The 26,931-nt window shown below is 41.9% G+C and overlaps 1 protein-coding gene and 1 pseudogene across 2 annotated transcripts in view; both read left to right on the top strand.

The window, feature by feature from the left end:
• papss2b (3'-phosphoadenosine 5'-phosphosulfate synthase 2b) overlaps nucleotides 1-26,931 on the top strand; it is a 76,501-nt gene that overhangs the window by 43,247 nt on the left and 6,323 nt on the right. For both annotated transcript variants that reach the window (XM_052027858.1, XM_052027857.1), the window contains 4 exons: nucleotides 12,228-12,433; nucleotides 14,057-14,192; nucleotides 16,424-16,692; nucleotides 24,302-24,531. In XM_052027858.1, coding sequence (XP_051883818.1) covers nucleotides 12,228-12,433; nucleotides 14,057-14,192; nucleotides 16,424-16,692; nucleotides 24,302-24,531 — 841 coding nt within the window. The remainder of the gene's footprint in view (nucleotides 1-12,227; nucleotides 12,434-14,056; nucleotides 14,193-16,423; nucleotides 16,693-24,301; nucleotides 24,532-26,931) is intronic.
• On the top strand, nucleotides 17,796-19,121 carry LOC127576628 (rab GDP dissociation inhibitor alpha-like; annotated as a pseudogene).

Here is a 26,931-nt window from a genome sequence, read left to right as displayed (position 1 = left end):
GCCCTTGACAAAGCCATGCTGACTATTTCTAATCATATTACACCTCTCCAAATGTTCATAAGTCCTGCCTGTCAGGATCTTCTCCATCAACTTACCAACCACTGAAGTAAGACTCACTGGTCTATAATTTCCAGGGCTATCTCTGCGCCCTTTCTTGAATAAAGGAACAACATCTGCAACCCTCCAATCCTCTGGAGTCTCTCCTGTCCCCATTGATGATGCAAAGATCATCAGCAGAGGCTCAGCAATCTCCTCCCTCACTTCCCACAGTAGCCTGGGATACATCTCATCCGGTCCTGGCAACTTTTCCAACTTGAAGCTTTCCAAAAGCTCCAGCACATCCTCTTTCTTAATATCTATATGATCACGCTTTTCAGTCTGCTGCAAGTCATCACTACAATCACCAAGATCCTTTTCCATTGTGAATACTGAAGTAAAATATTCATTAAGTACCTCTGCCATTTCCTCCAGATCCACACACACCTTCCCACTGTTACACTTGATGGGTCTTATTTTTTCACGTCTCATCCTTTTGCTCTTCACATACCTGTCGAATGCCTTGGGGTTTTCCTTAATCCTGCCCGCCAAGGCCTTCTCATGGTCCCTCCTGGCTCTCCTAATTTCCTTCTTAAGCTCCTTCCTGTTAGCCTAATAATCTTCCAGATCTCTAACATTACCTAGCTCACTGAACCTTTTGTAAGCTTTTCTTTTCTTCTTGAATAGATTTATTACAGCCTTTGTACACACGTTTCCTGTACCCTACCATAACTTCCCTGCCTCATTGGAATGTACCTACACAGAACTCCACACAAATATCCCCTGAACATCTGCCACATTTCTTCCGTACTTTTACCTGAGAACATCTGTTCCCAATTTAAGCTTCCAATTTCCTGCCTGAGAGCCTCATAATTCCCCTTACTTCAGTTAAATGCTTTTCTAACTTGTCTGTTCCTGTCTCACTCCAATGCTATCGTAAAGGAGATAGAATTATGATCACTATCTCCAAAATGCTCTCCCACTGAGAGATCTAACACCTGACCAAGTTCTTGTCAGCTCTCCCCAGATTCTACCATTCACCTATATACCAGGGGCAATTTAAGGTGGCCATTTAACCTATCAATTCGCATCTCTTTGGGATGTGGGAAAAAAACTGGAGCACACGGGGAACCCACATAGTCAAATGGAGACTTGCAAACTCCGTACAGTGAGCACTGAAGTGAAGATTATTGAACCCAGGTCGCTGGAGCTGTGAGGCAGCATTTATACTAGATGCGCCATTGTGCCATTTCCTTGTCTATAAATCCCGAAGGCCTGCTCCTCTTTCAGCCTTCCCTTCAAACTTGAGCTTTTCAAATCAAATTTTAGGATTATTTTAATCACTGCCTTCAATTTTCTTGCCTCATCTATGCTAACCACAATGGTTTCATGTGGGTGGTTGGGCTTTGGAAACTAAGGCTTGTTTAAATGCATATTTCAGTGTGAGTTACATCTGCACAACCACTCCATTGATTTCAAGACTCCATCTGACTTTTAACAGAAAACACAGGGAAGCCTATAGATAAATACTAATACAGTCTGAGAAAACTGGAGGTCTGGTATCATACCCATGGAAGGTTGTTCTCATCTTCACTGTGTGGGTCATAAATGATAAGAGCAGATCACCTCCCGTCATAGAACTCACCTAGTCTTTATTTCAATGAAACCAGTAGAAATGACAATCTATTGTGCCCAGTAAGTCCCTGCTGATATTTATACTTCACACAAACCCACTCTAACTCATCTAACCTTAACAGTGAAACCATTTATTCCTTTCTCACCCTATGTGTTAATCTATCTTCCCTATAAATTCCCCAAAGCTATTTAACCCTAGCTACTGCTCATGGAATCAAACTTCACACTCTCTGAGTAGAGAACTTACATTGGCATTCCCATAATTGCAACAAATAGCGCAGTTAGTCAAATTAAACTTTGTGCAAATATGAAACATCGGCACACATTTCCAGCAGCAATACAAACAGTGTGTATGGAAGGAATTTTTGGACTGGAGCAGGGAAGAGGCAGCTTATGGATTGAGGGGGGGAAAAAAAGCAAATGATTAAAAATATAATAAATGTAATTGGGGAAAATAGTGCTTTGGATAGTTTGGCTGGTTATCATTTTGTGAAGAGACATGGGAAGATCAGGAACATCCATAAACTGAGAGCTCTAATGGCAGATGGTCCACCTGGATTCTTAAAGAGAGGAATTGATGCAATTGTTGCTGTCGGATAGAATGCAACGGAACTTTGCAGGGAAGTAATGGCATCTGCCTGTATGACTGCTGACATTTCACTCTGTAACTGTAAGCATCTTCAGGATTTCCAAACAAAAGCAAATGTCCCACACAAAACTGGTGGGGAATCCACATGATCATCTTGTGCCTGGGTTGCACCTGGTGTAGAGAATTATTCTCGATAGCCACAATTCCTTGGGACTAGAGTAAATTGTGGATAATTTATATGTTTTTTAATTAGTTTGAATGTCCTTAAATGCTTTAAATGTTTTAGAGTGTTTTATATTTTTTAAGAAAAAATATTAATGACTTTAATAGTCTTCAAATGGTTTTGAATGTTTTGAACATTCAAACCAAGGGGTGCAGCTTAGCCAGCCGTCAGTCGTTTTCATGCTTTGAGGATGGGGCTCTTTCTACATCACCCCACAGTGATTGGTTATGGTGCGGAAAGCTTTATTTACACGTGGGCCTCACTGAGCAGGAACCAAACTGGCTTTAAGTTGCAAGTTCCAGGTGGGAGAACCAGATGAGGTTAATTTCTATTTGTGCAATGGCCAGAAGAAAGTTTGAGCAGTTCACCACTTATTGCAAATTCTGGGCAATTATATTTTAGTAGGATGATGCTCAAAAGAAATAAAACCAGCTTTCTGTTTCTGGAATCTTTATGTTTCTGTAAAAAAAAACACATCTCACCAGATGGATCCTGCACAGGATTTCAAAATCTGCTGGAGTGTGCTGCAGAGGTGGGTTCTGATGGGTGACTATTGTGCTCACAAATTAGGACCATTGGAAAAGGTAGTTTCATCTGTTGATTGCCTGAGAGTCCAGCAGTCCCTTACTGTTCCAGGGAGCCATATGATAGCCATCACCCCATTGAAAGAGATCCAGACTGTAAGTGTAGATCTCTTGACCTTAGAACTCCAGTTAGTAGGTGCCAGTTATTGGAGGAGACTTTTCTGGTGGTGTTAGAGACCTTAAGTTGCTTTTCAAAATAAGAGTCAATAGCTGACTTAGTATCATGACCAACAGTCAGCTCATAACCAAACTGACCATAATGGATGAACTGTCTTTCTGCTGCTTAAAGGATTTTTGCAATGTGCTAATTTGGCTGCCTAGTTCGGTTGCACTTCAAAAGTAGTACATTGCTTGTGAAGCACTTAGGGATGTTCTATGAAAGATGTTTTGTAATTTCAACATCTTTCTTCCTTGAACTGGTTTTTTATGAGGGCAGCTTAGTTGGTGCCAGCTGTTAGACCAGGATCAGACTTTGGTTTCTTTTTCTTTTCAAGGAACAGTGAAAGCACCATTATAAATTCTTTATTTAAGAAGAAAAATGTTTATTTTCTTTTCCAAAAATAAAAGCAAGAAACTGTATTCATATTTTTTTGATTTGTTTGTTTGGAATATGGCTAGCAGTGACAGGTTTGGAAAGGTTGTGAGAGGTCTTTAGTGTTCATTTGCAGTTGAGTACTTGCCAAGCACCAGAGGGCAAAGGAGGTTGGCCACGTAGTACTGGATTGGCATCATAAGTAAGCCACTTTAGGGAGACATGGTGCCCTTCCTTGAAGGACAAAAGTGAACCTAATTGTGCTTTCAGTGATAAGCTAATAACTTTCCCAGTGACATTCCACATATTGCAAGATTTATTGAACTCTGCCTTTGTGGAATTTGAACTCAGTTCTTTTTTATTTGCACGTTTAGACTCATAACATGAGATCTCTGTCTTGCAACTACAGGATCTCCCCAGATTATGGAAGACCTGACTCACAGAAATCCGACTTTATGCAAATACTCCCATAAGAATTTTTTCAAGATAGGAAAGTTATTTACAGAAATGTAAATATATTCAGGAGTTATGGAACAGGTATAGCAGCTAGTTAATTCAAAAGACATCCAGTCTTCAAAACAAAACTGTTTACAGTACCTCCCCACAGTAATCAAACACACACCATTGTCTAAGAACGCAGGCTGCCAGTGTGCAGCAGGAGGCCACTTAAGACATTTGCTTTGGAAACTGACATGGCAATCTCTTCTATTGGGACTTGTAAAATACTTTATCAAGCAATGAAACACCCATTAAAACTTTAAGGCCATCAAAACTAGCCATTGGATGTGGGACATTCTGATTCTATACCGTTGTAACTACACAGGGGTAAACAATAAATGAATGTTCATGTGTTAGATAGGCACATGGATGATAGAAAAATAGACGGGTATGTGGGAGGGAATGGTTAGATTGATCATAGAGTAGGTTTAAAGGTCAGCACAACATCATGGGCCGAAGGGCCTGTACTGTGCTGTAATGTTCTACGTTAATTGAATCTCATTGAAATTGTTTCTGACTTACTGAAAAATCAGTTCATGGACAGATCTCAGGAATGGAACCCTTAACTAACACAGGGACCGCCTGCATTACTTAACATTGCAAGCAAAGCAATTTACAAACAGAGGCAAGTAACTAATTCAAACACCAGGCCAGGAGGGAGAAGTTGGAGGAAGTGACCCAAAGCTTGGTTGAAAAGATGAATGCTGAGTTTTTTATATATGGAGATGGGAAAGGATTTGGAGGAATTCCACAGAGTTGTACATTGCACACTCTGCCAATGGCTGTGTGGTAAAGGCATATGGAAAGTACACAGAAGGTCAAAGCCACAGCAACAGGTTTGATGACTCCTGGAAAGAAAGTAAGGTTTCCAGCTCTGTTTGGACATATTGCCATTGAAAAGTCAATAAAATGAGTATAAAGAAAACACAGCATTTCATCATTAGCAGTGTTCATGAAATGTATTCCTCAGGCCCTGAAGATTTCAAGAAAACTACAGAATGCTGGTAACCAGAGAATGAAAGTTTAGATTTTTATGCACTCTGGAAAAAAAAGTAAATTATCCTTTTAGATGTGATGTCAGACATTGATTCCATGTGGAATTGGGTGAAGTTGTGTCGGGGAAACTCTGATCTTTAAGAAGCCTGAAAGGAAGAATGCTTCATATGTGATTTTAGTCTCAGTCAATGTGCAATGTGACAGATTTATTCCAGTAATATATCAAGAATGCACTCTTAAAAGATCTTATGAAATTGAAATCCAATTAAACACTTTTTAGAAAATTCCAGAGATGCAGCAAATGTTGTATTTCGAACATAGTATAAAAATTAATCTGTACCACTAACACCTATGACCTAACTTAAGTAAATGATCCAAATTTTGTGATGTTCAATTATTATAGTGAAGTCAGCAGTGTTTATTGACACAAATGAGACAATTTGACAACATCTCTCATATCCACTGGTGCACTTAAATGGGGAAATCCAGAAGCTGATGTTAGAGATGCAATGTTCCTCCAGAGTGCAGTATTCTGGTCTTTACTGATAGACAGCACCAAATTCCTGTGATGGTGTGGACCTAGGGTATCAATCCATTTTTTTCTCACAAAGGACATCAGAGAAAGAAAAAAAAGTACATTCAGGAGAAAGTTAATTATTAACATGATAAATGATAATCACAGCTGAAAATAAAACTTTCCCTGAAAATAAAACATTACAAATTTGGAGTCTCATGCTTTCTGAAGTAAAGGAGTGTTGGAGACTCAAGACAAAATTAACTCTCAATTCCATTTTTTTCCTAAAATTTATTTCAAAGTCAAGTTTATTGACATGTTCACAAGTATGTGTGTGCACAGATGTAATGAAAAACTTACTTGCAGCATCATGGCAGGCACATATATAAACAGCATTCAAAAGAAAAACATAAATTAAACATAAATTATACACAATTTTTACAAGAAAGAACACAATTAGAACAAAAAAAGTCCATTTTAGTGCAAAGTGCTCAAAGTGGTCATGGTGTTGCTAAACTGTAGTGATTAGAGTTGTGCCGATTGGTTCAAGAACCAAATAGTTGAAGGGAAGTAGCTGTTCTTGAATCTGGTGATGTGGGACTTCAGGCTTCTGTACCTCCTGCCTGATGGTAGCTGCGAGAAGATGGCATGGCCCGATGGTAGGAATCTTTGATGATAGATGTTGCCTTCTTGAGGCAGTGCCTCATGTAGATACTTCCAATGTTGAGGGGGATATGCCTGTGATGTATTGATCAGCAGTCTCACTGATATGCCCATGATCTGCGCAAAGTGCACCGAGATGCGGCTCCTCAAGGAACGGATTGAGAGTCTGGAGCTGCAGCTCGATGACCTTCGGTTGGTTAGGGAGAGCGAGCAGGAAGTAGATAGGAGTTATAAAGAGTTTGTAGACAGCACCTCTGTGGCAGTCCCCCTCAAAAACCGATATCTCATTTTAGATTCGGTTGGAGAGGATGACCTGATAGAGGAAGACCTCAGCAAGCGGGACCTTGGCACCGTGCCTGGTACTGTGGTCCAGCGGAGGAAGCGAAATGCAGTGGTTATTGGGGATTCTATAGTAAGGGGTACGGATAGCAGATTCTGCGATACCGACAATGAGTCTCGGATGGTGTGTTGCCTCCCTGGTGCCAGGGTACGGGATATCACGGACCGGGTCCAGAATATTCTGAGGGGAGAGGGTGAGCAGCCAGAAGTCTTGGTACATGTAGGTACCAATGACATAGGTAGAAAAAGAGAAGAGGTCCTGAAGGAATGGGGAGAAGGTTGAGAAGTAGGACCTCAAGGGTAGTAATCTCAGGATTACTACCTGTGCCACGTGTCAATGATAGGAAGAATAGAAAGCTCTGGCAGATGAATGCGTGGCTGAGTGACTGGTGCAGGGGGCAGGGCTTCAGATTTTTGGATAATTGGGACCTTTTTTGGGGGAGGCATGACCTATTCGCTAAGGATGGGTTGCACCTAAACTCCAGAGGTTCCAATATCTTGGCAGGAATGTTTGATTTAGTTGTAGGGAAGGGTTTAAACTGATCTGGCAGGGGGATGGAAACCAGGATGTTAGGTTACAAGATGCTAAGGTAAAGGAGGGAGTTTATAGAAACAAGTCCAATGAGGATGGCAAGAAGGACAGGCAAGTGAGAAGTCAGGATAATTTGCTGAATAATAGAAGTACAAGAAGTCAGGATGTTAGGATACAGAATGTTAGGATAGGGGATGAGGTATGTAGGAACATGTCTAAAGTAGTATGTAGTGAAGATGGTAAGAAGGATAGACAGGTGGAAAGCCAGGATAATCTGCTGAACAATAGAAGTACAACAAAATTAATAGCAGATACCGGACTAAACGTACTGTATTTAAATGCACGTAGCATTAGGAATAAGGTAGATGACCTAGTGGCACAACTACAGGTTAATAAATACGACATTGTGGCAATCACTGAGTCATGGCTTTATGACGGATGTGATTGGGAACTGAATGTCCAGGGGTACACAGTGTATAGGAAGGATAGGCGGGTAGGCGGAGGGGGAGGTGTGGCCATGATGGTTAGTAGTGATATAAAATTGATAGAAAGGAAGGATATTGGGTCAGAGGAGGTGGAATCCTTGTGGGTGGAGCTAAGGAATAGCAAGGGTAAAAGGACAATGGTAGCAGTCATATATAGGCCCCCTAATAGCAGTCAGCAAGTGGACGATAACTTGCAGTTTGAGATAGAAAAAGCATGCCAGAGTGACAATGTGAAGATAATTATGGGGGATTTTAACATGAAGGTGGACTGGGAAATCCAGAATGGCGGTAGTACTCAGGAGAGGGAGTTTGTGGAATGTCTAAGGGACGTTTTTCTAGAGCAACTTGTTGAAGAGCCCACCAGGGGATCGGCTGTTTTGGATTGGGTGCTGTGTAATGAACCAGAGGTGATTAGGGAACTAAAGGTAAAGGAACCACTGGGAACCAGTGATCACAATATGATTGAGTTCAGTTTCTAGTTTGAGAAGGAGAAATTGGTAACTGGTGTATCGATATTTCAGTGGAACAAAGGAAATTACAATGGTATGAGAGAGGAGTTGGCCCTAATTGACTGGAAGAGTAAGCTGGCTGGAGGGACGGCAGAGGAGAAATGGAAGGAATTTCTACAGGAAATAAGGAAATTGCAGGATAGATATATTCCAAGAAAAAAGAAGGTTTTTAATGGAAAAAAGGCACAAATGTGGATAACGAGAGAGGTGAAGGCTAAAATAAAAGCAAAAGGGGCGGCGTACAAAGAAGCAAAAATTAGTGGCAAAACAGAGGACTGGGAAGCTTTTAAAAACCTGCAGAGAGAAACTAAGGAGGTCATCAGGAAAGAAAAGAGGAATTATGAAAGGAAGCTGGCGGATAACATTCGAAAGGATACTAAGAGTTTTTTTTAAATACATAAGGTGTAAAAGAGAGACACGGGTTGATATAGGACCAATTGATAACGGTGCAGGAGCTATTATAATGGACGATAGAGAGATGGCAGAGGAATTGAATGAATATTTTGCATCGGTCTTCACCGTGGAGGACATCAGCAATGTGCCGGTTAGTCAGGAGTCTCATGAAATGGAATTGAGTTCAGTTAAGATTACTAGGGAGAAGGTGCTAGGAAAACTAAATGGACTAAAGACTGATAAGTCTCCCGGACCGGATGAGGTGCATGCCCGGGTTCTGAAGGAGGTGGCTTTAGAGATAGCGGAGGCATTGGCGATTATTTTCCAGAAATCGATAGATTCAGGCGTGGTTCTGGAGGACTGGAGGGTCGCAAATATAGTTCCGTTGTATAAGAAAGGAGGGAGGCAGCATAAAGGAAATTACAGACCTATTAGTCTGACGTCAGTGGTGGGAAAGTTATTGGAGTCTATCCTCAAAGACAGGGTTACGGAATACCTAGAGGCGCAGGGCAGGATAGGTCCTAGCCGACATGGTTTTGTGAAGGGAAGATCCTGCCTGATCAACCTATTGGAGTTTTTTGAAGAAATCACAGGCAAGGTGGATAAGGGAGAGGCAGTAGATGTTGTGTATTTAGACTTTCAAAAGGCCTTTGATAAGGTGCCTCACAAGAGACTGATTAATAAGATGAGAGGTCATGGAATTACGGGTAGGATAACAGAATGGGTGGAGCATTGGCTGGTTGACAGGAAGCAAAGAGTGGAAATAAAAGGATCTCGTTCTGGCTGGTTACCGGTTACTAGTGGTGTGCCTCAGGGGTCGGTTTTGGGACCGCTCCTTTTTACCTTGTACATTAACGATTTGGATGATGGAATAAATGGTTTTGTGGCTAAGTTTGCGGATGACACCAAGATAGGGGGAGGAGTAGGAAGTATTGAAGAGATAGGAAGGTTGCAGAGGGACCTAGACAGTTTAGGAGAATGGGCAAGGAAATGGCAGATGAGATTCAATGTAGGGAAATGTGCAGTTGTACACTTTGGAAGCAGAAATAAGTGGGCAGATTATTATCTAGGAGGAGAGAAAATCCAAAGCACGGACTTGGGGGTACTCGTGCAGGATACCTTAAAGGTTAACCACCAGGTCGGATCGGTGGTAAAGAAAGCGAATGCTATGTTGGCATTCATTTCGAGAGGTATAGTGTATAAAAGTAAGGAAGTGTTAATGAGGCTCTACGGGGCACTAGTGAGGCCTCATTTGGAATATTGTGCGCCGTTTTGGGCCCCACATCTTAGGAGGGATGTGTTGACGTTGGAGAGGGTTCAGAGGAGATTTACGAGGATGATTCCAGGAATGAAAGGGCTTAAGTATGAGGAGCGTTTGTCGGCTCTTGGACTGTACTCGCTGGAGTACAGAAGAATGAGAGGGGACCTCACAGCGACATTTAAAATATTGATAGGAAAGGACAGAGTAGATGTGGCTAGGCTGTTTCCCTTGGTGGGTGAGTCCAGGACCAGAGGGCACAATCTTAGAATTAGAGGGTACAGTTTCAAAACAGAGATGAGGAAAAATTTCTTTAGCCAGAGGGTGGTGAATTTGTGGAATTCCTTGCCACGTACAGCAGTGGAAGCCAGATCAGTGGGGGCATTCAAGGAGGAGATAGATAGATATCTAAATAGTCAGGATATCAAGGGATATGGGGATAAGGCTGGTAATTGGGATTAGAACAGTTTTTTTTTCTTCTTCTTCTTCCCCCATTCCCCATTTCTCATTTCTATTTCCCTTTCCTTGGAGCAGACTCGATGGGCCAAATGGCCTGCTTCTGCTCCCTTGTCTTGTGATCTTGTGATCTTGTGATGATGTCATTTTCCATACATGATTTAAAACAAAGATTCTTCATGTAGCAGAAAGGATTCATCATCATGATTAGTTTAAAAGCCTCCTGTTGCTCATACAAACCCTTGCAGAGGTCACTGCACCAGATTGGAGGGCAGAAGAGAGAAATTCTACATTGAGAAGGCCATGAAATTCTGTGAGCAGATGTCAATAAAGTGAATAGCAACTCCCATTCCTGCACCAGTAACAGTAAAATCTGGGCCAGCACTGTACTCTTTCACTGCTATAAAGATATCCTATGTCAAAATAGAAGATTGGGTGGTGAAGAAGAACCAAGGCAAGGAAAAAAATGATTTAAATTGCATACAATTGTGCACGTGCAAGTGAACTTTTAATGTGCCTCTTGTGCAAGTTGAATGAACTGTTTCCATCTGGAATGCATTATCCAAAGATATGTGGAAACAAACTCACAGTAAAATTAACCTATAAGTGGGAATTGGAATAACAAAATTTTAAAATCAAGAAACACGTTATGGATATAATCAGAGCTAGATTTATTATTTAGATAAGGACCCCACTGCCTCTTAATGAGTATCTTGCTTGCCTGCGTTAAAATTGAGGTAACGTGATGTATTTTGTCAGGTGGTTCTTCCTGACAATTTTGAGCAGGAGACCCTTGGGCCCCAAACTGTGAAGACTTAATGATTTATTACCCACGTGGCCCACATCAGTGTTAAAATGTGAGATACAACAACTGACAGTGAACTGTAACCTTACAACAAAATGACTGTGAAAGAAAGCAGATATGTAACTTTCTCAGTGAGTGAAGAGTGATTGATGAGGTAGCTGCTCCATTGGGTTTAACTCCATAGATCTGTTTAGAGACATGTTAAAGGGATCTTGATAGAGTGAATCCAGACAAATTATTTCCTGTGGGGGGGTGGGCTGTCTCCAAATTAACCCATGTTGGACAGGTGTTAAAGTTGCTTCTTCACACTGTATGTAAAATTAATTTTTCAAAGAAACATCAAGTTCAAGTACAGCAAATTCAAGTTTATTGTCATGGGCATAAATTCCCAGGGTGTAAATGCCATGAAAATTAGCTTTTTGCAGCCACAGCACGGTGCATTACAGACATGAGAAGCATAAACTGCGTAAACTTAAGTTAACATGAATTATACAGAACTTGACAAGAAAAAATAACATAACAACATTATTGCAAGTTGAGGGAAATATAGTCGGAGGTAAATTAGGGTTTTTTAGGTCGGTTCAAGAACCTGATGGCAGTGGGGAAGAAGCTGTTGTTGAAGCTTGAGGTGTGGGTCTTCAGGCTCCTGTATGTCCTGCCTGATGGCAGCAATGAGAAGAGGGCATGGCCCAGATGGTGGGGGTCCTTGATGATGGATGTTGCCTTCCTGAGACATTGCCCCTTGTAGATGTCCTCGATGGTGGGGAGAACTATAGCATGATGGAACTGGCTGAGTCCGCCACTCTCTGTAGCCTCTTGCGTTCCTGTGCACTGGATTTCCTATACCAGATTGCGATGCAACCAGTCAGAATGCTTTCACTGAAGACTCTGGCTCTGAAGTTTGTCAGAGTCTTCAAAGACATATTAATAATACAGAATTAGTTCAGCTTTTAGGATTGAGTTAATAGACTTCCCTTGGGGATAAGAAGCAAAGGTGAGTGTGGTATTGATCAGCCATGATCTAATAAAATGGTTGGACAAACCTGAGGAACTGAATTTCCTAACCCTATTCCGAATGTTTCTGTTTGAATAATGTATTCTATCAATGACTGCTGTTTAGAAATGTGGATTGTAGCAAACGATTTTTATCCTGTGGGGTAACAGGGTTTGTTGTCCACAGGTGGAATCATCAACCTGACCATTCCAATTGTCCTGCCCGTTAGCACGGAAGACAAGGATCGTCTGGCTTGCAGTTCCGCCTTTGCCCTTGTATACTCAGGCCGCAGAGTGGCCATACTTCAAAACCCAGAATTTTATCAGCATAGGAAAGAGGAGCGTTGTGCACGGCAGTGGGGAACGACCTGCGAGAAGCATCCTTACATTAAAGTATGTAACACGGGTAGCTGTCTGCTTCACTGAACAAATGCTCTCACCCAGTCTCTGAATTACTCAGTCTCTGCCTGATTAATTTGGTAGGGTAGCAAGCCAGTGATCCAAAACTTCACACTGATTCCTGGATTCACACTCACCTCTAGATTCTCATTGACCCTTAATTCCACATTGCCTCAAATTCACACTGATCTCTAGGTTCGCACTGAAATGATGTACCCTCTCTGAATCTGTATATTCATCCTTAATTTCATATTCACAATGACCCCTAGGTTTGCATTGACCTCATCTTCATAACAATCACACTAAACTCTAACTAAGCTGACCTTTCAATTTACACTAACCCAAACATTACACTGACCTTTAGTTTCCTACAGCTAATCACATTGAGCCAGGAGCTTCACTTGGAACTTTGATTCCTGAGGTGTGGGAATGTTGCTTTCAGTTTGATACACCTCTTCCTTCTCCTGCTTGTAAAGGACCAATAATTAGGTCTGCTTAGTTAAAATGCCTGAGATGAAATTAAATCCAGAGCCACTAAATAAAGACTATAGAGGTGTGTGAATTAAGAAAGTTTAACAACCTTAAATACAGAGACATTCCAGGAATTGATTGGAATGCTCTAAGTGTTAACGTTCTTGTTCAGGCTCACTCATTTACATGATGCTTTATAAATGATGGTTTTTAACATTAAATGATCCTTAAGTAATTTTCTGGATATGACCTCCTCTAAATAGTTGAATTTCATCTCAGGAATTCCTACCCTACAGGGAAGTCCAAGGACTAAAGGTCAGTCTATGGACATTGTTATAAGTGAAAAAAAGAAAAATAATAAGGGCTTGAAAGAAATTGTGTGATTCTCATTTCTTAGAATTATTTTTATATTTTTTGGAGATGTGGAAAAGGGCGAATGACTTTGGGAGTCATTGGGGGGGAAGTGTGTGGAGTAGAGGGGTTGGTTCACATTGAGAAGTCATACTATGAAACCTCCAAGGAATGTATCCAACCAGGGTTGGTAACCCTATTCCTCCTACATCACTCTGAAGCAGCAGACAGGATAGCTACAGGCTTTTATTTTTGGAAAGGTTCTGTCTTTCTCCTTGAGCCTCCACTCAGAGACACACCTGAGATGGAGGACTCAATAGCCTTTGCTGGTAGTGTTGTTCTCAATTACATTAACTGCATAAAATTCCAGTGGCATGGCCAGACCCAGAGTGTGGGCTTACACATAAGGGCTGAGATTTTAAGTTTCTGCAGGTGAGATAAAATAAGATATCTTTATTAGACGCATGTACTTCAAAACAGTGAAGTACACCTTTTGTGTAGAGTGTTCTGGGGGGAAGCCTGGAAGTGTCGTCACACTTCCGGTGCCAACATAGCATGCCCACAACTTCCTAACCCGTATGTCTTTGGAATGTGGGAGGAAACCGGAGCACCCGGAGGAAACCCACGCAGACACGGGGAGAACGTACAAACTCCTTACAGACAGCGGCCGGAATTGAACCCAGGTTACTGGCTCTGTTATAGCGTTACGCTAACCGCTACACTACTATGCCTGCCTAGGAATGGGATATTGAAAAACAGAGTCCATAAATGTTCCTTTCAAAATAACTATTTCAGATGGTGATGGAAAGTGGAGATTGGCTTGTTGGAGGAGACCTTCAGGTACTGGAAAGGATTCGGTGGAATGATGGCTTGGATCATTATCGCCTAACTCCCCTGGAACTCAAACAGAAGTTTAAGGATATGAACACTGGTACCAAAATCTCCTTTTCTGATTCTTTTAGATTTGCCCATTCTTCAAAGTTTTCAAACCATTGCAGTTGTCTGTCTGTTTACTGTCTATGTCATGCTCTTACTAAATATTCTTTATTTCTCTAGTTATGAAAGAAATTCAAGTTGTGATTCCTTATAGATTTCAGTGAAACCTTATTTAAAACTATTTGTGTAGATTGGGGCAAGAGGTTTTTAAAATAATGAAGTGTTTTGATAGTCAATGATAAGAAATGACCAATTTAAATGAATAGAGTGAGAAGGTTAATATTTTTATGCATGTGATTGTTGAAGCACATAATGAATGCTTTGACAGTATGGATAATTGTACCTTTTTAGAGAAAAGTTATAAGTATTCAAAACAGAGGCACATTTGAATTTTGTGGGGTACGAACAGAACAAAGGATCCCTTTTGGATTTTTCTGTCATAGACCCAGTACAGTTCAATGGGCTGACTGGCTTCATAGAACATAGAACATTACAGCACAGTACAGACCCTTCGGCCCACGATGTTGTGCCGACATTTTATTCTGCTCTAATATCTATCGAACCCTTCCCTCCCACATAGCCCTCCATTTTTCTATCATTCATGTGGCTATCTAAGAGTCTCTTAAGTATCCCTAATGTATCTGCCCCCACAACCTCTGCCGGCAGATCGTTCCACGCACCCACCACTCTCTGTGTAAAAAAAACTTACCCCTGACATCCCCCCTATACCTTCCTACAATCACCTTAAAATTATGTCCCCTCGTGTTAGCCATTATCACCCCGGGAAAAAGTCTCTGACTGTCCACTCGATCTATGCCTGTTATCATCTTGTACACGTCTATCAAGTCACCTCTCATCCTCCTTCTCTCCAAAGAGAAAAGCCCTAACTCACTCAACCTATCCATTGAGTGCTCGCTCCTCACTCCACTCCACTCCACTCACCTGACTCCTCACTCCTCCATTTAGATTCTCTGCATCTGCCTACAGTATAACCTAACTGTTTTGTTGGGATGCTTAAGGTGTGACTTTGAGGAAGTACCTTATTGTGCTTAGGGTAACCAAATGGTAGACTGTTCTCAAGTATTTATTTGTTTTCCCTGTATACCTAAAGAATACGTATAGATTCTCTTCTGTTGTTTTCACAATAATGCTTTGTTATAAATGTCCTTTGCTCAGAATTAACATAGAACAGAAGTTGCTGTCAGACTATCGGTAAAATTGCACCTTACAGTGTCAGTTGTTGACCTTCTGTTACCAAAGCAGCCCTGCAAGATTCAAACCTACCCCAAGTCTTGAGCTTACCTATGTGAGAGTTGAGTGCCAGAGCTTTCAACAACAACTTATTGTGAAGAGGTGTAATTGGACATAAGGAAATATGGTGATAGGGGATATAAAGGGTCTATAATATAGAAAATCTCCTGACGTAACTTTGCAGCCAACATTACAAGTAGATTGGCTCTTCTATCTCTTTGAAGATCTTTTGGTCACCTGTTGTGTTGGGGCAGCTTTTAACCTACCTCAAGTCTGCTGATTGTCAGCGTGGGACTTTGCTGTTCTTTGTCGATGTCCTGGGCTTTGCTGTTCTTTGCAGTGTGGTTGGTCCAGGGTGTGTCTTCTTCTGGGAATATAGACAAGGTGCAAAGCAGCACAGGGCATCTACTAAAACAAGTGGCTAGCTGCAGTTGATAGCAGTGTGGCCCTGCTGCTCCTCCCCACCCACACCCCCCTTCACAGCTGATGCTTAAACCAACATTGTCTTTGACATTCACAAGTGTTCCCGGTCACTATTCTTTAACCAGGCATGAGATTACCAGCACTGGAGATCGGAAATCTGTGGTGAAGTTCAGCCGAGCTGTGTAGAAGTCCCATGACTAGTACTTCACTCAGTGGAAGGCTGCGGCACTGCCTCTGCACCTAGAACTGTCCAGTCATGGGTCCATCCACCAGCAGGTCGGACGTGAATCTCACCATAAGATTTTCCCCAATATCTACTTGTTGCGGCTCTGTCAAGTTTGGTGTGAGCCCTGTTCTATGAAGTGCTTTGGGGGGTATCTAAGGGCACTATGAAAATGCAAGTCGTCGTGTCTGTGCTTTGAATGAGAAGAATTTTAATTGGAGAGCCATGAATAAAATGGACTGTGTTGAGTTAGTCATGAGAAAATTGAAAGAGCTGGTAATGGTTTCTTCCACAAAGCAATAATTGACCCTTTCTTGTCCTTGCTGCAGATGCTGTCTTTGCATTCCAGCTCCGCAACCCCGTTCACAATGGGCACGCTCTGCTGATGCAGGACACCAAACGCCGACTGCTGGAACAAGGCTACAAGCGTCCCGTTCTGCTCCTGCACCCACTCGGGGGCTGGACCAAAGATGACGATGTCCCGCTGGACTGGCGCATGAAGCAACATGCAGCAGTGCTGGAGGAGGGGGTGTTGGACCCGCAGTCAACCATTGTAGCCATCTTCCCATCGCCCATGATGTACGCCGGGCCAACAGAGGTTAGTGAGGTATTAAAGGAAGGGAGGAAGCAAGTTGGTACCAGGCATGCACAGGACTTTGGTGTGCTGGATTAGCAGATTTTCTGGATTATATATGTTATTATTATTAATAGCCAATCATTTATTTCAAATCACATTTTTTGCATATTACATATTATCAGTGAATTCAGACTGTGTGAAACAGGATCACAGGCAATTTAAAGACAGTGTGGGAACCAGGGCCCCATTGAATCAGAAGGGAGTGTGGTAATCGGGGCCCCGGGAACCAGGGCCCCAGTGAGTAGTAGGGACCAGGACCATGGCAAGTGGGAAGGGAGCGCAGCAAACATTACCTGGTGTGCCAAATGCCGAAGCTTCAGATTTTCTGAATTTAGTCAGAGTTTTACTGTATGTTGTTTCACCAGTGGGGAACTGGGCCATACTACCACTACCTGCCTCAAGCCTTGCAATGATAGCAGCTGCCTGTGGCTGAGGGTGATCACCTCCCCCACATTCTCCACTACAGATTTCTATCAGCCAGCCACAGGACACCAGTTGTTGCATGGCCAATTATTCACCAGCTGACCTGAGGAATGCATACACTTTAACAACACCCATACAGCACCGGTTGATTGGATCTCCCAACATGCCACAGAGCATGTAAACATAGCAAATTTTTATACCAGCTTTTGTTTATGAAAACATCCTGAGGTGCCCCACAGGAGTAGGCTCAGACAAAACATTGGCATTGAGTCAACAGAGGCAAAATTGGAACATGGAGACGCAAGGGACTGCAGATGCTGGAACCTAGAGCAACACGCAATCTGCTGGAGGAACTCAACGGGTCAGGCAGCATCTATTGGAGGGAAATGGACAGACGACATTTTGGGTTGAGATCCTCCACTTGGACTGGTCCAGGTGGAGGATCTCAACCCGAACTGTTGACTATTTTAGGTTTAGGAAGGAATTGCTGAGATTTAGGATAAAGCCAGCTGAATTGTGGGTAGTGAGAATGGGGAAAGTACAAATAGGTGTGTGGATTAATAGAGAGTTCCCCAGGGTTTTCGGACCAGATCACTGGGACACTAGGAGGTTTAACAGTAGTAGCACGAAAAGCAGCTGCTATGGATGAACAATATGATAGGATTGTTCTGCAGACTGGACTAATGGATTGTATCTTATCTGGAGTCATGTCAGTGGATGGGAAGAAGGTGCTGCATATAGACTGAAATTTTTACTATTTCAAGTGGAACGTGGAAATTCAATGAGGGGAAACTGCCTCAGTAACTCTTTTGGAGGAAGTGTTTCAAAGGTTCAAAGCCACTGATGGTCCTCCAGAATCTGTGGGATGAAGCAGGGACTGGAATGTAGATCTGATACCCATATTCCTTATGGCAAATGGCCAGCTCATTACGATGCTGACTTATACAGAGATAATCCATTATTTGGACTTCCAGGTGGTAGAAGATTTATCTACAAAATGGGTCAAATACCTTCTACAGAGACAAAAGTTTTAGCTTCTGATCTTATGCGCACATTTGAAGAACACTGTTTCTGAAAATTTTTGTAATTTTTTTTTGTCCTTGATGAGAATGACCCTAAAACTGACTGAGGCATTGAGCCCAAAAAGATCACCATGCAAAAAGTCTACAAGCAGATTGACCTGGGGTGGGATTGATTTCACACCACATACTTTGGCTCTTTACAGAACAGATGATTATTTGGACCAACCATGCCTGCATGCTATCAATTGAATTAAATTGTACAGTAAATCATTGTCTAAGGACAGCAAGAGACCCTACTTCAATCAACTCTATGGACCTGGAGAGCTGCCTTAAGGCATTGCTAGACTGAGTGCAACTTATGGGGGCACTTATATGCCCAACAAATTAGTGGATCGAAGTGTGTTCAGAAAGGGACGCATGGTTGGTGTTATGTCTGAAAATGAGATTGCTTGTTACAAGCAACTGCTCTGTGATCCCAGCTCTGAACACAAGCCAGTAAGGAAGGTCCTAGAGGTCATCAGAGTCATCTGCACCCTCAGCCATCCAATCAAGAACTTTAATGATTGTAATTCCTGTCAGATTATCGTTCCACAGATGCAGGTCAACAGGAGAGTCTGATAATTTATGTTATGTCGTATAGACACAACATGGCAGCTGAAGGAAAGTATAATGCCATTGTTGGACCACTGTAGAGACCACATATCCTGAGAATCAATGGTCTCTATGGTGGTGCTAACAATTCAGCCAGCATTAGAGGTTTTGGAACTTGCTGACAAGTTGTTTGTTTCAATCATTGACTTGTACAAGCCAATAGATGATGGAAATACATCAGAATTTTATCTCCAGTTTGATACAAGAAGATTCTGCAAACAAGTGACGAGAACTGATTTTGACTTTGTGAACATGCAACACAAATAGAATGACATGTTTGGAGCGCATGTGTAGTGTATTTTCACCATTCTGTGATCTCCTTCTTAACAGCACTTCCACATGAGAATACTGACAAATCTGTTAGTGGATTTGATTCTGTTCACAGAGATATCTGCAGTTGTCCAAAGAAACCTCTGCATCCTTGATCAGATTTTCAAATCTTAATGCTTCTCTTCAGTTTGGGGAAGGAGGGTGAAGGGAAAAAATGAGACATGATTCCAAGTCTAGTCTGGCCGGTGGGATCCTGCTCAGATTATGTGTGCATGTCGTACATTAGTGATTACAGTGAAATCAGTCTCAAGGCCCAGCTATAGGAAGGTTAAGTCTCTCATTGACTAAATGCCTGGTATTTGCATGTAAGTCAAATTCATCTCTTCCTGTAAGTGCTGAAAACTCTCACTGTGAGCTTTTTAATTCTCTGGCACAGCCTCCCTAGTGTAGCAGTTAACGTAACGCTATTACAGCGCCAGCAATCCATGTTCAATTCCAGCCGCTATCTGTAAGGAGTTTGTACGTTCTCCCCATGCCTGTGTAGGTTTTCCTCTGGGTGCTCCGGTTTCCTCCCACATTCCAAGGACGTACGGGTTAGGAAGTCGTGGGCATGCTATGTTGGCGCCGGAAGCGTGGCGACACTTGTAGGCTGCCCCCAGAACATTCTACGCAGAAGGTACATTTCACTGTGTGTTTCGATGTACGTGTGACTAATAAAGGAATCTTATCTTCTTAAAATGAATTGACAAACCAAGTATCCTTTTTTCTGATGCTACAACTGCATGAGTAACTCCATTGATGAATCCTGTTATTCATCAATATTCAAAGGATCTCTCTAATTTCAGGAAAAAAATTGGGATTAATGGATTGTGTAAATGGGTGGTTTGTGCTCGACACAAGGTCTGTGGGCTGAAGGGCCTGTTTCTGTGCTGTATCTCTGTATGACTCTATGACAGGGAGTTTACAGAGACAGAGTAACATAACACGGAAACAGGCCCTCAGGCCCACTGAGTCCGTTCCAACTACCTATTACCCAATTACATTAATCCTAATTTGTTCTCCCCACATTCCCTTTAACTCCCCCCCAGATTCTACCACACATCTCCACACGAGAGACAATTTACAGTGGCCAATTAACCTATGACTGCATGTCTTTGGGATGTGGGTGGAAATCAGAGCATCCAGGGGAAACCCAGTGATGGGTGAACAGGACGAGAGGGGGGTTTGGATACGGGCAACAGAGTTTTGGAAGAGAGATTTGTGAAGGTGATCCAAACATAATATGATGCTGTTTAGGATGGTTTTAAATTAGTCTGGAGGTAACTTGAAGTGACTACTAGTCAAGAACTCAAAGGCTTTCACTACCTATTTCTCTAGCCATCTTAGTGCACAGAAGATAAGGGATTGGGAGAATCTAGTTGGGAAACAGCCTTTAATTTAAATCACCCACATTCCATCATTTCAAATATCAGCTCTTGCAATGCTAAGAATGTCTTAAAACTCATGAAGTCTTATCTCACTTTAATTGCTCCAGTGACTATGAAACATTTTGGCATTCATCAAGCAATTCCAGCTGGTGGAAGTGGGATTTGGTTCAAAAGAGTATAAGAAATGAGAACAGGAGCAGAAGTGGGCCATCCATCCATTTGAACGTGCTTCACCATTCATCAAGATCTTGGCTTGTCTTGAAGCTCAGTGCCACCCCCTGCTTTCCTTAATATGCAGAAATCCATTTCTGTTTTCAATGAACATATAATTCAGCTTGCACAGAGTCTGGGGTAGAGAATTCTGCAGGTTCACCACCCTCTCAGAGAAGAAATTTGTCCTCAGTCCTAAACAGCTTACCCCTTATTCTCAAACTGTGTCACCTGGTCCTGGACTTCCAGTCAGGGGAACCATCATCCCTGCATCTCGCCTGTCAAACCCTTTAAGAATTTTATAAGTTGCGATGATATCTCCTCTTAACCTTATAAACTCTAAAGAATAAATTGGTAATTTGGTAAACTGGTTTATTATTGTCACATGTACTTTGTTTTGCATGCCATCCATACAGATCATCTCATCACATCAGTACATTGAAATAGTACAAGGGAAAAGCAATAACAATGCAGAACAGAGTGTGAATACAATCCCAATGTACTCACACGAAAACCCACCAACCCTAGAGCCATCTACTTTAACCTTGCTCCACTTTTTCTGTAGCAAGTACATTCTTTCTCAGTTAAAAGGATCTAAACGGTACACTATACTCCAGGTGCAGTCTCCCCAAGACCCAATACAATTGCAATAAGACTTCCTTATTCCTGTAATCAAATGCTCTCATAATTAAGCCTAATATACCATTTGGCCTCTTAATTGCTTGCTGCATCTACATGTTGGCCTTCAGTGACTTATGTACAAGCTCACCTTTGTTCCCTTGAACATCAACACTATCCAATCTCTCGCCATTTAACAAATACTCTGCTTCTTCGTTCTATGTGTCAAGTGGATAATCTCACATTTTTCCTCAGAATATTCCACCTGGCATGCATTCATTCAACTTGTCTCTATTCCCTTGAAGCACTTTTACATTCTCCTCCATGCCCAGAATACCAGCAAACTTAGAAGTATGAAGCATGTGTTGTAGCCATTCAGAAACCAAAAACATTGAATAAGAAGTTTTCTGTAAAAATTGGAAAAAGGAGAAATTATTCAGCATTCTGTTATCGTGTCCTGGGATTTCAATTTAACAAACAAAATGGCAACCTGTTGTGATAGGCAGTTGTGAAGTATTTCTAAGTGTGCAAATTGTAAGCAATCATGCCTTAATGGAATGTTTATAGGAATGATTTTAAATTGACATATCTGTTAAGTTTTGGCTCTTCATACAAGATATTTTTCTGAGAATCAGTGTCTCAGAACTAGAATCTGTGCTAATATCTAGGTTATCTGGAGAGAGCTATGGTTTGAACCATAGACCCTTGCTACTGTATGGCACATTGATATAACCACTGGATATCCTGAGGTCATGTAAGACAACATATAAATGCAAGTTCTTTCTTTACAGTCAGATAAAATAAGATATCTTTATTAGTCACATGTACATCGAAACACACAGTGAAATGCATCTTTTGCATAGATTGTTCTGGGGTCAGCCTGCAAGTGCTGCCACACTTCTGGCACCAACATAGCATGCCCACAACTTCCTAACCAGTACGTCTTTGGAATGTGGGAGGGGACCGGAGGAAACCCACGCAGACACGGGGAAAACATACAAACTCCTTACAAACAGTGGCCGGAATTGAACCTGGGTCGCTGGCACTGTAAAGCGTTACGCTAACCGCTACACTACCGTGCCTGCCCGATGATCTTCTCTGAATATGGAAGGCTGTAAATTAAACAATCAGTTGGATAATGCCTTTGATGATAAACCACCAGTTATCATCAATAAACAGTAAATGGGTAGACAGAGGCAGTAACAAACTAAGTATTTACAGTACTTGTGGCATTAATCATCTCTTCTCAGAAGACAGAAAGCAACGCTGCTCTGAACGATTGTTCCGAAGGTCACTGAATATTGAGAGGAATTACCCAACTTAAATTGAACAGTCTGAGAAATATCCAAAGAAAAGATTGGAATTTTAAATTTTGGGGGACAATTTTAACATTTGGTGTGAAAGTGGTGGTTGGAGTGAAGGCAATGCTCATTGTGTGACTTTTGTTGCTGCCATTAAGGAGCAGTGCATCTGCAGCTCGGAACTCAGGTGCTTTGTTTCAGCTTCTTGTATGTGCTGCATCAATGATGTGATGGAGCTCAGACAAAACAGGACACTTTCCAGTTCTCATGTGAGGCCAGCCTCAGCAGTCTGGACCTGGGTGTGAGAACAAGATAATTTAAAAAGGCATACAGCATTGGGATTTTTTTTATATGCGAGGTGGTGCTGTTACATGCATTTATTTAAGGGGAAGCAGACATTGGTGGGATTTGTCTGTAGGTCTCCAAACAATAGTGGTGACATGGGGGACAGGGTCATTTGGGAAATTAATGATGTAAATTAATGCAAGGGTAATATGACAATCATGGGTGACTTTATGTATGGACTGAACAAAACAAGTCAACAAAAACACTGTGGAGAGAGAATTCCTGCAATGTGTACAGTATGGCTTTTTGGACCAGTATGTTGAGCACCCAACTGGGAAACTGGTCATTCTAGACTGAATGTTCATAGAATCGTAGACTCAAAGAATCAAACGGCATAGAAACAGGACCTATCGGCCCACCTCGTCCATTCTGGCTATGATGCCTTTCTCCACTAATCCCATCTGCCTGCATTTGACCCGTATCCCTCTATGCCTTTCCTATCCAAGTACCTGTCCAAATGTCTATAAAATGTTGTAATTGGATATGCAATGAGAAAGGGTTGGTTAATAACCTTGTTGTGCAGAGTCCATTAGAGAAGTGCAGCCATAACATGGGAGAATTCTTCATCAGTAAATGAAAATTACAAAACTTGCAGATGCTGAAAATCTGAAATAAAACAGAAAACACTGGAAAATAAGCTCAGCAGGTCAGTCAGCATCTGTGGAAAGAGAAGCATTTAATATTTCAGGACCGGGACCCTTCACTAGAGCTAAGAAAGAGAGAAATAAGTTAGTCTAGGTAGCAGAGAAGGTGAGGGAGGGTGTTTGGTGGAAAAAGGGGAATTTATCTTAACAGTGTGAAATAAAGTGGCAGTTAAGATAAATTAAACTCTTTGTGTATAATGTGGTACAGTCTATGTAATGTTGTATAGTCTGACTATACAAAAAAAATGGAAAAGAAAGGATAACAGGCAAACAGAAAGAAAGAATGAGTTATTGAAAGTTAGAGAATTCAGTGTTGAGTTTTACAGGCTGCAACATTGCCCAGAACAGTTTCTGCTGGAAATAAGACCCACTTTCCTTGTAGACCATTTGCCATTGGGAAAGTTGCAACTAAATCACATGGCGGAGTGCTGGCCTTCTCCCCCAGACGTGCGCCTGGGGGAGAGTACAGCAGATTAGTGGAATCAGCATAGAACACATAAAAATTTAGGCCTTTGGTCTGTGCTTTGAGCAGAAACTATTCATGGTACTGATGTTGGTCTTTTGCTAGGTTGCTCAATCGCTCCAGAGATGTGTTAAGAATTGCTGTGTTCTGCCAGTTTGTTCTTCATACATGTGGTAACAGCACTGTTTGCCTGCAGGTTCAGTGGCACTGCAGGTCCCGAATGATTGCTGGAGCCAACTTCTACATTGTGGGCCGTGATCCTGCTGGCATGCCTCATCCCATAACCAAGAAGGATCTGTACGAACCAACCCATGGAGGGAAGGTTCTGAGCATGGCACCGGGTCTAACCTCTGTGGAGATCATACCCTTCAGAGTTGCTGCATACAATAAAGATAAGAAATGCATGGACTTCTATGACCCAGAAAGGTGAGGAATTACAAGAGTAGACTTTCAAATCTACTTTGTGAATCAAAAGTAGGGAATCATGGCAGCTTTTTAGAGTCATAGAGCATGGAAACAACCCATTCAGTCCTCTGTGTCTGTGCTGAACATTTCTATTACTAATCCTCCATCAATCTCATTTTGATTCTCCCCTCATTCCCATAAATTCCCCCAATATTCTACCGCGTGAGGGACAAGTTACAATGGCCGATTAATCTGCTATCCCGCACATGAAAGAGGGAGGAAACCAGAATCCCAAGAGGAAACCCACGCAATCACAGAGAGAACATAGAAACTCCACACAGACAGCACCAGAGGTCAGAATTGAACCCAGATGAATGGAGCTGTGAGGCAACAGTTCTACTAGCTTTGCCACTGTGCTTCTGCTTTATTACCATGCAGAACTGACAGTGTGGCTTTCTAACACACACTCATGACCAACTGGTTTCTCAAGTCCCATGTTCCTGTTTGAGGACAGTTTTTTGGGGCATCCATATAGTGATATGGTCCTCAGCCATATTACTGTACAGATGCCCCAGATGACAGCATTCACAAACTAAGTCAGACATCATTTGGCAGCTGTTAACAAAACAGTGATAACCATGCAGCTGGCGAAGACCCGCTTACGTCTTTGGATGTATCAAACTTCGGGTCACCCAAATTAGCAGAGACAGGGAAAGAGGAATTCACAAATCTTATGCATTTGAACAACAAACTCAAAGTGTCACAGTTGCAGGATATGAACTAGTAACAATTTATACTAGAATGGTGAACAGCTCTCCCCCTGAACTCTTGACAGTAAAAAGGAGCCTTAACTGAGATATAACAAAGTAGAGAACAAGCGGGCCAGACTGCATCTGCAGAGGAAGAAACAATCAACATTTCAGGCTGATTAGCTTTATTCAACTGAATCGTTAATTCTATTTCTCTCTCCACAGATGCTGTCAGATATATTTAATGGGTTTGCTTTGCTAAGGTGTGTCCTTTCCAGCCAAAGTAAAATAGAACAGGCAACTGTGAAATGGTAATGTCATTTCCAGAACCACACGCAACATTTGCCCCAATAGACTGTCGGCTCGTTCCTCACAAGGTCAATCAGTAGAAGTTTTCCTGGAACTAGACAACATCACTTATCAGTTAAATGACCTAGTGCAGATAATTTAATGCTGAATTTCCACTTTATTATGTAAATAACAGATATCAGACCAATACATATTATGGCAGTACTGAACTGCAAGTTTCTGATTAGACATTATTTCCCATTTTGCAGTAATGATTGAGGATGCTGTTAACACTTGTCTGGTGCTGATAACAGCATGTAATTTTATTTATAAAAAGACATCTTTTTCAATCACTTATAAAATCTTGCTGCACCAAAAATGCAGCAGCATCACTTCTGATCCTAAAAGGAAAGGAAGAACGCATTTATAAAGTCCCTTTCATGAACTCAGGTTACCCTAAAGCATTTTTCAGCCAGTGAAGTATATGTGAAGTGTAGTTGCTGCAGAAGGCTGTCAAAGGTCTTCCCCCCCCAGGTATAGTGCTGGTTGGGTCTGGGTAGATCAGCTTCCACAGAGCAGATCTCACTCAATTGGCAAAAGCCTGGGATAAAATCTTGAAATCGACACAGAGTGTAGCCTTCAAGTTTCAACCCAGATTGAGGGTTAAATTTGGTAAATTGGTTTATTATTGTCACATGTACTGAGGTACAGTGAAAAACATTGTTTTGCATGCCATCCATACAGATCATTTCATCACATCAGTGCATTGAGGTAGTACAAGGGAAAAGCAACAAACAGAATGCAGAATAGTGTTACAGTTACAGAGAAAGTGCAGTGCAGGCAGACAATAAGTTGCAAGGTCATAATGAGGTAGACTGTGAGGTCAAGAGTCCAGCTTATCGTACTGCGGGTTCCTACAATAGTTTTATAACAGCAGGATAGAAACTGTCCTTCAGCCTGGTGGTACATGCTTTTAGGTTTTTGTACCTTCTGCCCAGTGGGAGGGGGGAGAAGAGAGCATGTCCAGGGAGGGTGGGGTCTTTGATTATGTTCGCTGCTTTACTGAGGCAGTGAGAAGTGTAGTCCATGGAGAGGAGGCTGGTTTCTGTGATGTGCTGAGCTGTGTCCACAACTCTGCAATTTCTTAACAAGCTGGGAGCAGGGGAAACAGCCAGTAGGTGTAAAAATCAAATTTTCCTCAGTGTGTTTGTAAGAGTCACTTTACCACAGCTATCACTTTAAGGTTCTATTTCTGGGCTTTGCGAACAGTAAGGGAAAGCAAGTGCAGTGATGAAGTGCATACTGAGTTCCAGCTCCACAACTTAAAGGCATATTGGAAGCAGTACACTGATGGAATGTGTTGTTGGCAGCATCACAAAGAATG

Source organism: Pristis pectinata, chromosome 12, assembly GCF_009764475.1.
Source record: "Pristis pectinata isolate sPriPec2 chromosome 12, sPriPec2.1.pri, whole genome shotgun sequence".
Lineage (NCBI taxonomy): Eukaryota > Metazoa > Chordata > Chondrichthyes > Rhinopristiformes > Pristidae > Pristis > Pristis pectinata.
The sequence above is the reverse complement of the archived record's forward strand: the minus strand, read 5'-3'. Positions and strand labels throughout refer to the sequence as shown.